Source organism: Sphaerodactylus townsendi, linkage group LG01 (genome assembly GCF_021028975.2).
Source record: "Sphaerodactylus townsendi isolate TG3544 linkage group LG01, MPM_Stown_v2.3, whole genome shotgun sequence".
Classification (NCBI taxonomy): domain Eukaryota; kingdom Metazoa; phylum Chordata; class Lepidosauria; order Squamata; family Sphaerodactylidae; genus Sphaerodactylus; species Sphaerodactylus townsendi.
The window spans coordinates 94,767,693-94,779,707 of record NC_059425.1 but is presented as its reverse complement, the minus strand read 5'-3'; the positions used below and the strand labels follow the sequence as shown (position 1 = coordinate 94,779,707).

Here is a 12,015-nt window from a genome sequence, read left to right as displayed (position 1 = left end):
ACACTTTTCCCAGCCATCATTGTACTAAATACCAGTGGGCAGGTAACTTCTGTTGACCTTTGCAGACTCTTCTCTTGCTCTTTCCATATTGATGCTTCAGGAGTTTTGTTAAACTCATGGCTTTCTTGTTCTGTTTTGTTAAGCCCAGTTGTGAGCAGCTTTTACTCTGTTTCCACGAAAATAAGACATCCCCTGAAAATAAGACATAGTAGAGGTTTTGCTGAAGTGTTAAATATAAGCATCCCCCGAAAGTAAGACGTAGCAAAGTTTTTGTTTGGAAGCATGCCCGTTGAACAGAACACCAGAGCATGCAGCTGTGGAGCGGAAAAATAAGATATCCCCTGAAAATAAGACATAGCGCATCTTTGGGAGCAAAAATTAATATAAGACACTGTCTTATTTTTGGGGAAACACGGTATATACTCTTTCCTTTTGAGACTGGCATGAAAGCCACTGTTGTGACAATATAAATGTTCTGAATAGGCAGGTTTCCCCAAGTATTAAGTTGCTTCACTTTTCAGTCCAGGTGTACATATGGAAGTACTGAAAGTATTAATTTTCTCCCAGCTATTACAAAACTGGACTGTAGGAGTTAGTCACAGATTTAATTTCTCAAGAGTGGTAAATTTTTGTCCTTGCCTTCCAGTAACTGGGCGCAGGGAGTCGACCTTTATTTTCAAGTGTGATGAAAACGCTGGTAACACGAGTCCTCGGCTTTTAAGTGAGACCCTTGATTGTGCTGTGACTTTTGAATGGAAGACTCCAGTTGTGTGCCCACCCAGGAAAATGGAGTGCAAGTTCATTCAGCAGCACAGAACCTATGATTTGAGAGTGCTCTCCTCGCTGACAGGATCATGGAAGTTTGCTGACAAGGACAGCTAGTAAGTCTGTCTCTATGTCTCATAGAAACCTGGCTGATTAGTTCCTGTTGGTCAGAAGATTTGTGCTCACTTTCTTTCTTCTGTTTTTCCCCCTCAGTTTTTATTTTACAAACAAAAAGTCACAGAAAAGGGAAAAATAAGAAAATAAAATAATTAAACATTTCATTCATAAAGTCATTACATGGATCTGCATTTATAAAATTTTAAAATCGTTTTGATGAAAATAAACTACTACTTACTAATATACTGAAAAAGAGCAACCTTAAACATTGGTTGTTTGAATTATCTAATTAATTTTAGCTACATTCTCAGTTATATTTAGAAAAAAACTAATAGATACAAATAATTTTGTACACATGGAAAATATTGTACTATTTTAGGAGGTCTTTAATCAATATATATTAAGAGGTCTTTAATCAATTTATATGCTAAACTGACTAATTTTGTCAACAGAAGATCAGAACATGAATCGAAAGACAAATGGGAGCCATATTTTAAGTATTATATAATGGAAATATTTACTTAAGGATATATATACAGTTATGATTTTTTTTAAACAGCTACTACATGAATCTCTGTCAAAGAGTCCATGAAGGGCCCTCTGGCTGCCCTGAGCAGGCAAATATTTGTCGGAAGAGTCATAGTGGGACTGTACAAGTTCTGGGACTGGTGCACACACAGATGCTGAATGTGATGGGTATTGTATTTTTTTTTTGGTGATCTTGCTATGGTGGTTTCCTATAGTTATCTGTATGTTCTTTTAAAAACATGCATGCAAACTTTATTCCAGAGTATCTGAAAGACCATCTTCTCCCATATGTTTCTGCCCAGGACTTAAGGTTGCAGGGAGGTACCCTCCTGACTGTCCCACCAGTTAAAGAGGCTTGTTTGGTGGGTACACTAGAGTGGGCCTTTTCCATGGCAACCCTACATTTATGGAGCCATCTCCCCATGGAGGGTTGCCTATCCACCTTCCTTCCTTCCTTCCGAAGATTTAACCGTTGCTTGGCCCACTACCCTTGTGGAATATCTGTCAATCTCATTGTTGATTTTCAGGAAACAGTTGAAGACCATTTTATTTAGGACTGCATTAATTGATTTAACTTTTATTATTGACGGTCCTAATTGGAGTTTTTGTGACTTTTTATGGGTTTTATCATTTGTTGTTTTATTCTGTTTTTATGTTTTATTTATATTGTAAGCTACCTTGAGTTCCACAATGGAGAAAGGCAGCTAATAAATGTTTGCAGTGAGTAATTAAAAATATGTGAAAACTGCCTCATTTCTGCAACTGTTTGGAATGTGTGTCATATTTTTGTTGAGCCCCCCCCCCCCCGACACCTAGAAACCAGGGTTGCAACCCTGTTGCATTTTGATTTGAAATGTTTGGCTATAAGACTTGAATGGAGTATGGCTTATGAAGAAATAGTATTAGGAGTAGTTGGAGGGAGTGTTTCAAAGTATTGTTTGCTTCCTATACTTTGCAAACACATGGTGGTTCTTCTATTGCAGATGATAAAATTCTTCTCAATTACTCCAATGGCCATGAATGTCCACACAGAAACAAGAAAGCAACAACGGTAATAGAGCTGAAATGTGCAAAAACCGTTGGTATGCCAAAACTGGATAGGTAAGTACAGAGGCTGTTAACTGGCCATTCCAACAGGGTCAGGATCTCCTTGCATGTTACCACAGTGAACCAGTGTAGGTACCACAAGGACTTACAGTATTCCCTGTTATGTGAGGGAAGAAAATTTTTCTCCCTTGTGTGGCCAGACCTTTAGCTATTGTGCAGCTCACTGTGTATTTAGACTTCCTTTTAAGCAATGTGTTGCCTTTTCACTTAATTCCATAATCTCAAGTTCTAGAAACTTTGGGTCGAATTCCAAGGTGCTTTTTTATTAAGCCTCTTTATGCTAGCAGAACAAGCTCCTTCCTTCAGAGGAAGGATCTACTATTAGTGGAACCAAAGGCTTCATAATCACCTCAGAAGATGGTCATACATACATAACCCATCTTTATTTTTAAAGAACTCCTTGTAGCTTCCCACTTCTTCAGTCCACTTCCCTTTCTTAATGCCTTGTTAATAATGGTGCAGTCCTGAGCTAAATACTCCATTCTCAGCCAGTTGGTTTTTGTGGCTTAGGCTGGCGTAGCTCTGCATGGGACTGCTCTGAGAAAACAGCTTTGCTTCCACTCTTTTCTGCCCCTCCATTCGTGCAGGGCTGATTTGTGATGGCATAATCCCATTTTCTCAAAATAGAAGGATGCTCTTTGAAGGGGGGCATGGGATGCTGGGAGGAAAAGTGTCATGGACCTTAAGTACTTTCCCAGGACCCGTTGGTCATCACTGAACCAAAAAACCAACTCACACAAGCTGAATAAAAGTTATTTTTTGGTTTAAGAGAAATCAGAGAAGTTCAATGGCACTGATAATAACATTCACAAATGGAACAGAAAAATATTTGTAATATTGCAATAGCCAACATAAGGAGAGAAAGCCCCAAAATAGCCCAGTCAGCAATATTCATAATTGCGTAGCCTTAGTTCCACAAAAGCAAGCAAAGTAACATTCTCAGTCAAGAGCACTGATCAAAGTCGAAAAGCAAGAAATAATACACGTAACAGCATAAGCCAATAAGTAAAGATGTCTCCCTTAGAATATTCGAAAGTAATATAGAAGAAGCTATGTGTCAGGTAACACTCTACATCCAATGGGATCATTCCTACTAATTAAACTAATTGCCAGTGTTATCTTCAATTGCTTGCTGGTGCAAATGGTTACAAACTCTTAACAAGAATTCCCAATTATCTCATTCAACAGTCTTTGTGACTTCGGAGAACTGAAAAACAATCTTCTTCAAGCTGCAGTTACTGAAATAAAGCATACAGACACCACGTATGCTTTTCTTAAATGCTTTTTGCTGACATCTCAGTATTTTCTTTTAGAATTGATGAAGAAAATTGTATCTATTATATTACATGGGAGACTCGGGCTGCTTGTGCAGTGAAACCTCAAGAAGTAGAAATAGTGAATGGCACAATTAAAAACTCAGCGACTGGGAAGAATTTCAGTTTGGGTGATATATATTACAAGTAAGTAAATAGTGGGAACAATTTATGCTGCTATAAATCAGGACTACAAAAATCCAGCCATTGATGCTAAGCTTGAAAGCCCTTAATGGGGTAGGAGCTTCATATCTATGGTAACTCCTCTCCTGTTACACCTCCCCCTTCCCAAGAGCAGTTCACTCAGTGGGGAACAACTTACTGGTGGTTTTTGGTCCCAAAATCATCCGGCTGTTCTCAGTCAGAGCCAGAATCTTCTTGGCTCTTGCCTAGCCTGGTGGAACCCTCTATCCAGGAAGACCCAGCCCTGCAGGACTGGTTGTAATTTTACAGAGCCTGTAAAACTGACATTTCCACCAGGCCTGTGGTTGAGGACAGTGACAATTTCCACCTTCCTTTTGTCCACTTTTGAGGTCAATTGTTCCTTATTCCCTCATTTATTTAATTTTAGTTGGTCCCTTTTCCCATCTTTCCTCTCTGATTGGTTCCCATTATGGTGTATGTTTTTAGAGTATTAGTTTGTGAGGCTTTTAAATTATGAAATATGTAATTTTAATTGTGGAATTCTGTTGCAAGCTACCCTGAGCCTGACATGGTCAGGAAAGGGTGGATTAAAAAGTTAATACATTTAAATAAATTTAAATTAGTTTATTTAAATGTGCCTTGTTTCAGATTATACAATGCTTCTGGTGATATCAGACCAAATGGTGACATCTACACTTACGAAATTCAGCTTTCGTCTATCACTGATTCAAAGCATCCAGAGTGTTTGGGAGCCAACATATGCCAGGTTAAAAAAACAGGTTCCCTGTTCAGAAAAATTGGATCTTCTAGCAAAACTAAATATTATATTCAGGGTAGGTACCTACTTGGTTTACTAATGCTATGTCATTATGAAGGCTGGCAGTGATATTGATGAGGTGCATTTAAAATACTTCAGAACTCAATATATAGCTGCCAATGGTAGCTGTATACCATAAGTTCCTAGCAGAGCGGCCCAGTGGCTTCCCAATTTGCAACTCCAGTTGCCAAGCCACTGCCCTGCCTGCTCTGGTTTATTTGTTAAGGGAAACTTCACCATGGAAGTTTTGCTCCAAACTGGGGTTTGGCATCCAAACTGGGGTTTGTGTGTGTGTTGGGATTTCTGGGGGAAATCTACTTTCTGGATTTTCTGGCTTTATGCAATCTTTTTGGAAAGATTGCAAACAGACATCTTTGCATACTTGCGTGGTTTGAAAGGGGCACACTTTTGAAGGTCTTGCGCACAGTGGCTACATTTTCCTTGCACGGCTGTTGTCCTTCCCACATGCCAACACCATGCCAACACCACCTAAGTTTTTTCATGCTTTTATAAAATCTGCAGTTGCTAGATCACAACACCACAATAACGTGAACTGTTTGTTGCCACTATCACCTAATTTCCCACCTCTGCAGCAAAAAGAGCAATAGGATGACAATGAAAACTGTGAGCTAGTGGAGCTAGTAAATCCTGGCAATGAGTGGGGTTGCTGAGTTGTAGTTTTCTAGCAATTGTTGACTTCCTTAAAAAGCAAACAAGCCCTCAGGTGGGAGGAATAGCAGCTTCACAGTCTTGTGGCATCTTCAGACAAACAACTGTAAGTATATGTGGACCACAGCTGTTAATCAAATGTATAAACTGTTACTCCCAGTTGCCAGAAGAACGAATGTACAGAAGAGGTTGGGGCCTCTGGGATAACATTATTACAAAGTAAGGATGGGTGGCTAAGCAGTCCAAGCAACAGTTACGTTACATTACTATGCAAAGTACCAATGAAAACAAAGTCCAGGAAAAAGAATAGATCAAAGTTGAGTCAGGGTGGATCACTCCCACTCAATGATGAATTGATACTCAGGTTAACATCTCTGTTTTTCTTTAAAGGTTCTGTTAGATTCTGTTGTGAGCCAGCTGTAGGAATTTTTTTTATTGGGTTACATGATAGTAGTCAAAATGAAATTTCAGTAATAACTATCCCCTCTATCAGTTTTAAGTACAGTAGGTGAAATGAGAACGTGTTCTAATTGCTTGTCAGCCCTTTGTAGTGATGTCATCTCTGTCTTTCCCTCTTTTGTAGATGAAGATTTGGATGTTGTGCTGTCTTCCAACTCGAAATGTGGTAGAGATGATACAAAGTTTGTGTCCTCGACTATTTTCTTCCATTGCAACCAGCAGGACAAAGAAGGCATCCCCGAATTCCTTCATGAGTCCTCAGACTGCCAGTACTTGTTTACCTGGTACACCTCAGCAGTCTGCCCATTGGTGTAAGTGAATCTTGTCTTTCAGTTAGCTTAGAGGACAGGAGATCTTCTCTATACTTACCAGATGGAATAGCAAAAGGGTTTGTTCCAAGTGCATAGTGTAAGTTTCCCACTCAGAGTGGAATGTAAAAGAAACCTCCTTATTCAGAGGCAGTAAACTGAGCTGTCAGTAAACCTTTGAAATCCAGTGCTCAGAGGACATTTCATGGGGATGGCCTTGGCCTGTGTGTCCTGCATGTTGGTGGCCCTCTAGGGCAACTGGTTAGCCACTGTGTGAAACAGCATGCCAGGGCTAGGTGGACCACTGGTCTGAGCCAGCAGGGCTGCCCTTATGGAGAAACTTGGGGGGACTGTTTGGCTGCAGTCTGTAGTATATTAGGCTGCCAGAAAGCTGCTCAGTGATAAATTTTAACTGCTCCTGAGCTGTCATTTCACTGCCCTTTGATCTAAAGATTGATAAATATCAGGTGGTGCTTATATGAACACAAAACTCCCATCAATTAAGCCCCCTTGGCATAAAGGCTAAGGACCAACAACTTCAAATATTTTCACAAATTGCATTTTGGTGGGGTTCTTCCTATCTTACATGCTTCCTAGTCCGAGGCCAATCCTAGTGTGTAAATGAGCCTATTGGAGGTAACTTGGCACCTGTGACAATGAATTAACTTCTGGCTAAGTAGTCTCTTTGAAAGCTGTGGTGCAGGGAACACTCAGAAGTATTATTAAGAGAAGACTTCAGTTTGGCTGGCTGGCTGGTTCTAAACAAAGGCGAGCAGCACCATCCACAAGCTAGGCACCTAGGCACCGCCCCCAAATAGGCTTCCCAATGGCGTGGGGAAGTCAAAAAGCCTCCACACCAAAAAGCCCCAATGGACCTCAACGCATCTATGCCAGACAAAAGTGCTCACCGATGTAACACTGACAAAAGCACTGGTGGCAGCAGAGCACTGGTGGCAGCATTCAGCACCACGTTCCAGTGCCAGGGATGGGGGCAGAGGCCACACACCAGCGGAATCACTCCTCCATCGGGGTAAGTGCCTCAGGAAGGGTGAATCCACCATCACAGCCAATCCTCCACTCGCTGAAGAGGATTTGGGGCTGTAAGCCACCCAAATGAACATGTAACTTCGGGACCCATTTTCTCCACATGTCACAATAAGCAGTTTGACAAATATATGTAATCAGAAGTTGTTCAGGCACTGTTGCCCTTTTCCTACATAAACTTAGTGCTGTTTCATTTTTTACCTGCAGAAACCCCGAGGACACAAACAGCAAAGACTATGTGGACGATTTCTTTCATAAAGGCCTTTCTGGAAGAAGCCAAGCAGTTGGTGCCGTGCTGAGTTTGCTCCTTGTGATTCTTACGGCATGTTTAGTGATCCTGTTGCTTTACAAGAAAGAGCGGAGGTAAGAGAGCGAAGGATTGTTAGGGCTTTTATTTTTGATACGACTTCCTGGTCACTTTCTCTTTGTCCAAAGAGAAGGGGCCTGTGAGCACCATTCAGGTGGCCTCTCCTGATTGCTGGTTCACACAGACTAATGTGCTTACTGTGGCAATTGTGGCGCAAATGGCAGCACTAAATAACCTTAATGCAAAAGGATTCGTTTTCTGTAATGTTTGTCCTTTCTTTGACAAAACAATTAGCAGTGGTGCCACTGAAGCGCATTCTTATTCAGCTGCTGCAGCCTGCATCGTTCCCCCAGTCCCACTTTTATCCCTTCTGCTGTGACCCAATGCTTTATGTTCCTCTTGCTCAGCCTTCCAGCATGCTATCTTTGTGTCTTTTTCCTGGACCACCATCTTCTGCACTCCCCCCCCCCTTATTATTTCATGTAAAATGTGAAGGGGAAATTGCATAAACAGGCTCATGATAAAGGGTAGTACTTGCACATCTTCCATTTGCAAGTTTCCTTTCACTTCAGGGGCAAGATCCTCAGTTGACAAAATTGATTTGGCTCTGGTGGTAATATTCTTAGATGTACTGGTTGTACAACTTCTCTACCTCCCCTTCCTGCTACTGCCCAAAATGCTCCCTGACATGCTGATTCTAGGGGATAGCAGATCCCCAGAAAGAGATGAAATGGCCCGTAAGACAAGGCTATTCCACCAGGCATTTCCATTTGGCCAGCCGGGTTGATTGCTGTATTTGATTCCCATATTACCACCTTGGCCACCCGTAGGTACAGAGGGAGTGGGTCTTTGCCATCTGTTGCTGCTATTGTTGATTGATTTTGTTGTATTGTTACGGTTGTTTTTACTATTGTATTGTTCGCCACTCTGAGCCCTGCAGGAGAGGCTGGGATATAAATTGAAACATACATACATACGTACATACGTACATAAATTGGAAGTCTTCAGCGGGAGATGGAATTGGGCAGAATCACATCTCTCTTTTAATCATGGAAATTCTCTGTAGGATCTAATTTTTTAAATGGTGGAGGAGTTTCTCAGAGCAGTTGTTTGATCTGGGAGTCAAGTCCTCCTTCAGACATAAAAGTGAATGTCAGTGCCAGAGGCGTACTGGCATAAAATGTGGCCCGGAGTCAAGGCCTTGTTTATGCACCCCGCGCCCCTGGCCTCCGATAGAGGGGGGGCGCAAAAACAAGGCCTTGCCCACGGCAGGCTCCCAGTCCAGTGCCGGCTGCTGCTGCCCCCCCCCCCTACCTCTATCGGAGGCTGTGCCAGTCAGCTGGAGAGGCTCACCCTCACCCACCTCATCAGTGTCTGGGTTGTCAGTCAGCGCAGAAGCGGCCTCATACTCTGCGCCCAGAGACATGGCCGGGTGCCAGGCAGCAGAGGCTGGCCCAGGAGCCAATGAAACAGGTGCCCCCTGGTAGGCAGGCCAGCGGCCGCACCGCTCCTGCCACCAGCCCAGCTCTTCCTGGACCCTTGGTGGCCACGTCTTCAGACATGGATGGGGCTGGATGGTGGAGCACGCTCGGTGGGGCTGGCCTTTTCTTCCCTCCAGCTACTAGGAAGAGGCTGTCACATGGCTCCCAATGTCAGAAGGACCACATGGAGAAGCTGAACGCCCACTCAGCCAGCCAGCAGATCCCCCCCCCCTCCACCCTGGGCCTTGGAGGGCTTCACTATTGGGAGGGAGGCCTTCTGGGAGCTGCTGCTCCCCCCCCCCCCCCGGCTCAACCTCCCATCAGCAGTGGCTGATCATCTCCCTGCCTGGTCTTCAACTTCTTCCTCTTGTGGGGCCAGGCCAAGGGGTGCTCAGCAGACCTGTGGAAAGCTTTGGTCTGGGGGGGGGGGTGATTTTGCGCTGTTCCCCCCATGTTACCAGATAGGTGGCACCTGGGGACATAGGTGACCCCATGTCCCTCTGACAGGTACGCCACTGGTCAATTCACTTTGTAAAACCTGAAGTTGGTTTTAGCCAATAGATTTACTAATGAATGGAGCTTAATGGATTGAATATGTAATCTTTTCTCTATTTGTAGAGAAACAGTAAAGCAAAAACTTGCAAGCTGCTGTTGGAGGACATCAAATGTTTCTTATAAGTACTCAAAGGTAATTATTCCCATATCTATTTTTGTATGCATTCAAGTTTTTAATGTCTTAAGCAGAGGCGTAGCAAGGGGGGAAAGTGCCCAGTGCACCAGTTCGTCGTCGTCCCCGTCCCACCCCGGAATGCCCCACCACACGCCCCGCCACGCCCCCTAACCCTGGCCCCCTTGGAACTATGCCTTTGGTCTTAAGCAATTCAGTATGTTGAACACATTGTACTTAATTCTGTATAAGCCAGTGTTGCATGAGGTATAAAGAATTTCACTAGACATAGTTAAGGAGGAAATTACAAAGAAGTGCTTCTCAGCTAAATATTAGAAGCAACTTCCTAATGATGAAAGCTGTGCAGCAGTGGGACAGTCCTCTTATCTCCCCTCACAATCTAAACATTCCATGTGAAGATGCTGATTTGGTGCTTCACAAGGCTTGTGAAAATAGCCCCCCTCACCCTAAGTGCATATTTCCTCTTGAGAGTAGTTCACTGAGGCAGTTGCAATTCAACATATTTTCAATAAGCTCCTTTATGCTGAGGGAGTGTTTGTGCTGCTACAGAAAGAGAGAGTCAGAAGATATAACCTTGCTTTAAACAACCCTGGAATATTTGTGCAAAGCCCTTAAAATATTGTTCACTAATTGTAACCCCTTGAATGTGACAGATTAACACCGAAGATGTAAATGAGAGTGAAATTGAGTGGCTCATGGAAGAAATTGCAACACCAAATCAGAAGCTGGAAAATGAAGTGAAAGAAAACGGCCATGTCACCAGGAAAGCAAGGAAATCAGAGACCCTCCCATCCCTTCATGTGGATGACATGGACAGTGAGGATGAAGTTCTAACAGTACCAGAAGTAAAAATTTATTCAGCCCAGACCTTCCAGTCCAAAGGCTCCCATAGGGGTATGCCTCATCAGAAGGCAGGCGATGAAGCTCTCCTGCTTAATGGTGGCATGAACAGCAAAGGCAGCTCTGGTTTTGGCCAACGGAAGTTGCGAAATGCAACAAATACGGCGTCATTCCATGATGACAGCGATGAGGACTTGTTGAACGTTTAGCTCAGTACCGTGCCTGATCAAAATTCAATGTATATATTGAAATGGGACAGCGAACACTTCCAACCAAATATGAAGACTTCTGCTGCCGCTGACTTCTTTCTAGCCTTTTGTAAGGGAAAATTTCAGAGGGAAAGGTGGGGGTGGGGGTGGGGGAGAGAGAAATGGTCAATCCTAGTTGTTTACAATGATCTCTTTAACAGTTGCTGGGTTTCTAACACCCAGTAAACTGAATTGTGGTACGTCTCCTAAGCCAGGATTTGCACTCCCCCTGACTTGGAAAAAGCTACATGATGTTTCTGAAGGGTAGAATCCAATTTGAATGAAGTCCCCTCACTTCTAGCTTCAAGATGAGACTTGCATTTTAACACTCTTCTGTATTAATTTATTGCTCTCACTACTCAGGTTCATGGGAATAATAAGCAGCATGTTCTTCCTGCAGGCAGGGTATTTGTTCTACAGATTTCCCCACCACTTGAAGCAGAGCTGAGGGGTTCTCTGTGTGTCCTCTGGGTTGGTTTGATGTACATTTTGGAATTGATCTGATGAAATTTGCCTGTAAATTTGATTTCTGTATCCTAACTTAAAATGACTTGTTATGATTTGAAAATTGTTTTTATTGAAAGGTCTTTCATATCTTTAGAGCTTTAGCCTAGAACAGTGGCTGTTCTTTGCATGGTAAGTCTCGCTCCAGTACTGATCACATCAATCCTTTCATCAGTATTTACAAACAAAAAACACATTTTTAAATACCCAGAGATGCATTTCTAGTATAGTTGGGCTGAAAATATCGTCATTTCTCAGATGAGCTTAAACCTTCTGTGTGATACTTAAAGGGGCAGAAGTTCACTGGTGTCTGAATGTTGGAAGGATGGGAAAGGAGATTGGAGGGAGCTGTACAATTGGATAGTTTAGGCAGCCGTAAAAGGAAGAATTCCTATTATCTACTGGGAACACTGGGGGCTCGAGTCCCAGGTGCCACTTTTGGGGGGCACATTTTGGGGGCCCAGCACCTTCACAACTGCACCCTGGTTGCCTGCTGGTTCCAATTTGGTTGCTGCTTCCCAGCCACCTGTTTCCCTCATGCTTCTGCTGGCCACTGCCAACCAGCCACCTGCCTGTTCCCTAACCTGAGTCTCTGCTTCCTTCCTGCCTGCCTTTTTCTCCTCAGATGCTTTTACTGGCTGCTGCCAGCCAGCCAGTCACCTGCCCACCTCTTCCC

General features: G+C 43.2%; 1 protein-coding gene across 1 annotated transcript in view; it reads left to right on the top strand.

The window, feature by feature from the left end:
- Nucleotides 1–11,395, top strand: part of IGF2R (insulin like growth factor 2 receptor) — an 83,864-nt gene extending 72,469 nt beyond the window's left edge. Inside the window, exons 40-48 of the mRNA XM_048487772.1 lie at nucleotides 647–881; nucleotides 1,442–1,578; nucleotides 2,394–2,511; nucleotides 3,831–3,977; nucleotides 4,623–4,807; nucleotides 6,044–6,230; nucleotides 7,479–7,634; nucleotides 9,678–9,747; nucleotides 10,401–11,395. Of these exons, the coding sequence (XP_048343729.1) occupies nucleotides 647–881; nucleotides 1,442–1,578; nucleotides 2,394–2,511; nucleotides 3,831–3,977; nucleotides 4,623–4,807; nucleotides 6,044–6,230; nucleotides 7,479–7,634; nucleotides 9,678–9,747; nucleotides 10,401–10,796 (1,631 nt within the window). The 3' untranslated portion in view covers nucleotides 10,797–11,395. The remainder of the gene's footprint in view (nucleotides 1–646; nucleotides 882–1,441; nucleotides 1,579–2,393; nucleotides 2,512–3,830; nucleotides 3,978–4,622; nucleotides 4,808–6,043; nucleotides 6,231–7,478; nucleotides 7,635–9,677; nucleotides 9,748–10,400) is intronic.
- The last annotated feature ends 620 nt before the right edge of the window (nucleotides 11,396–12,015 follow it).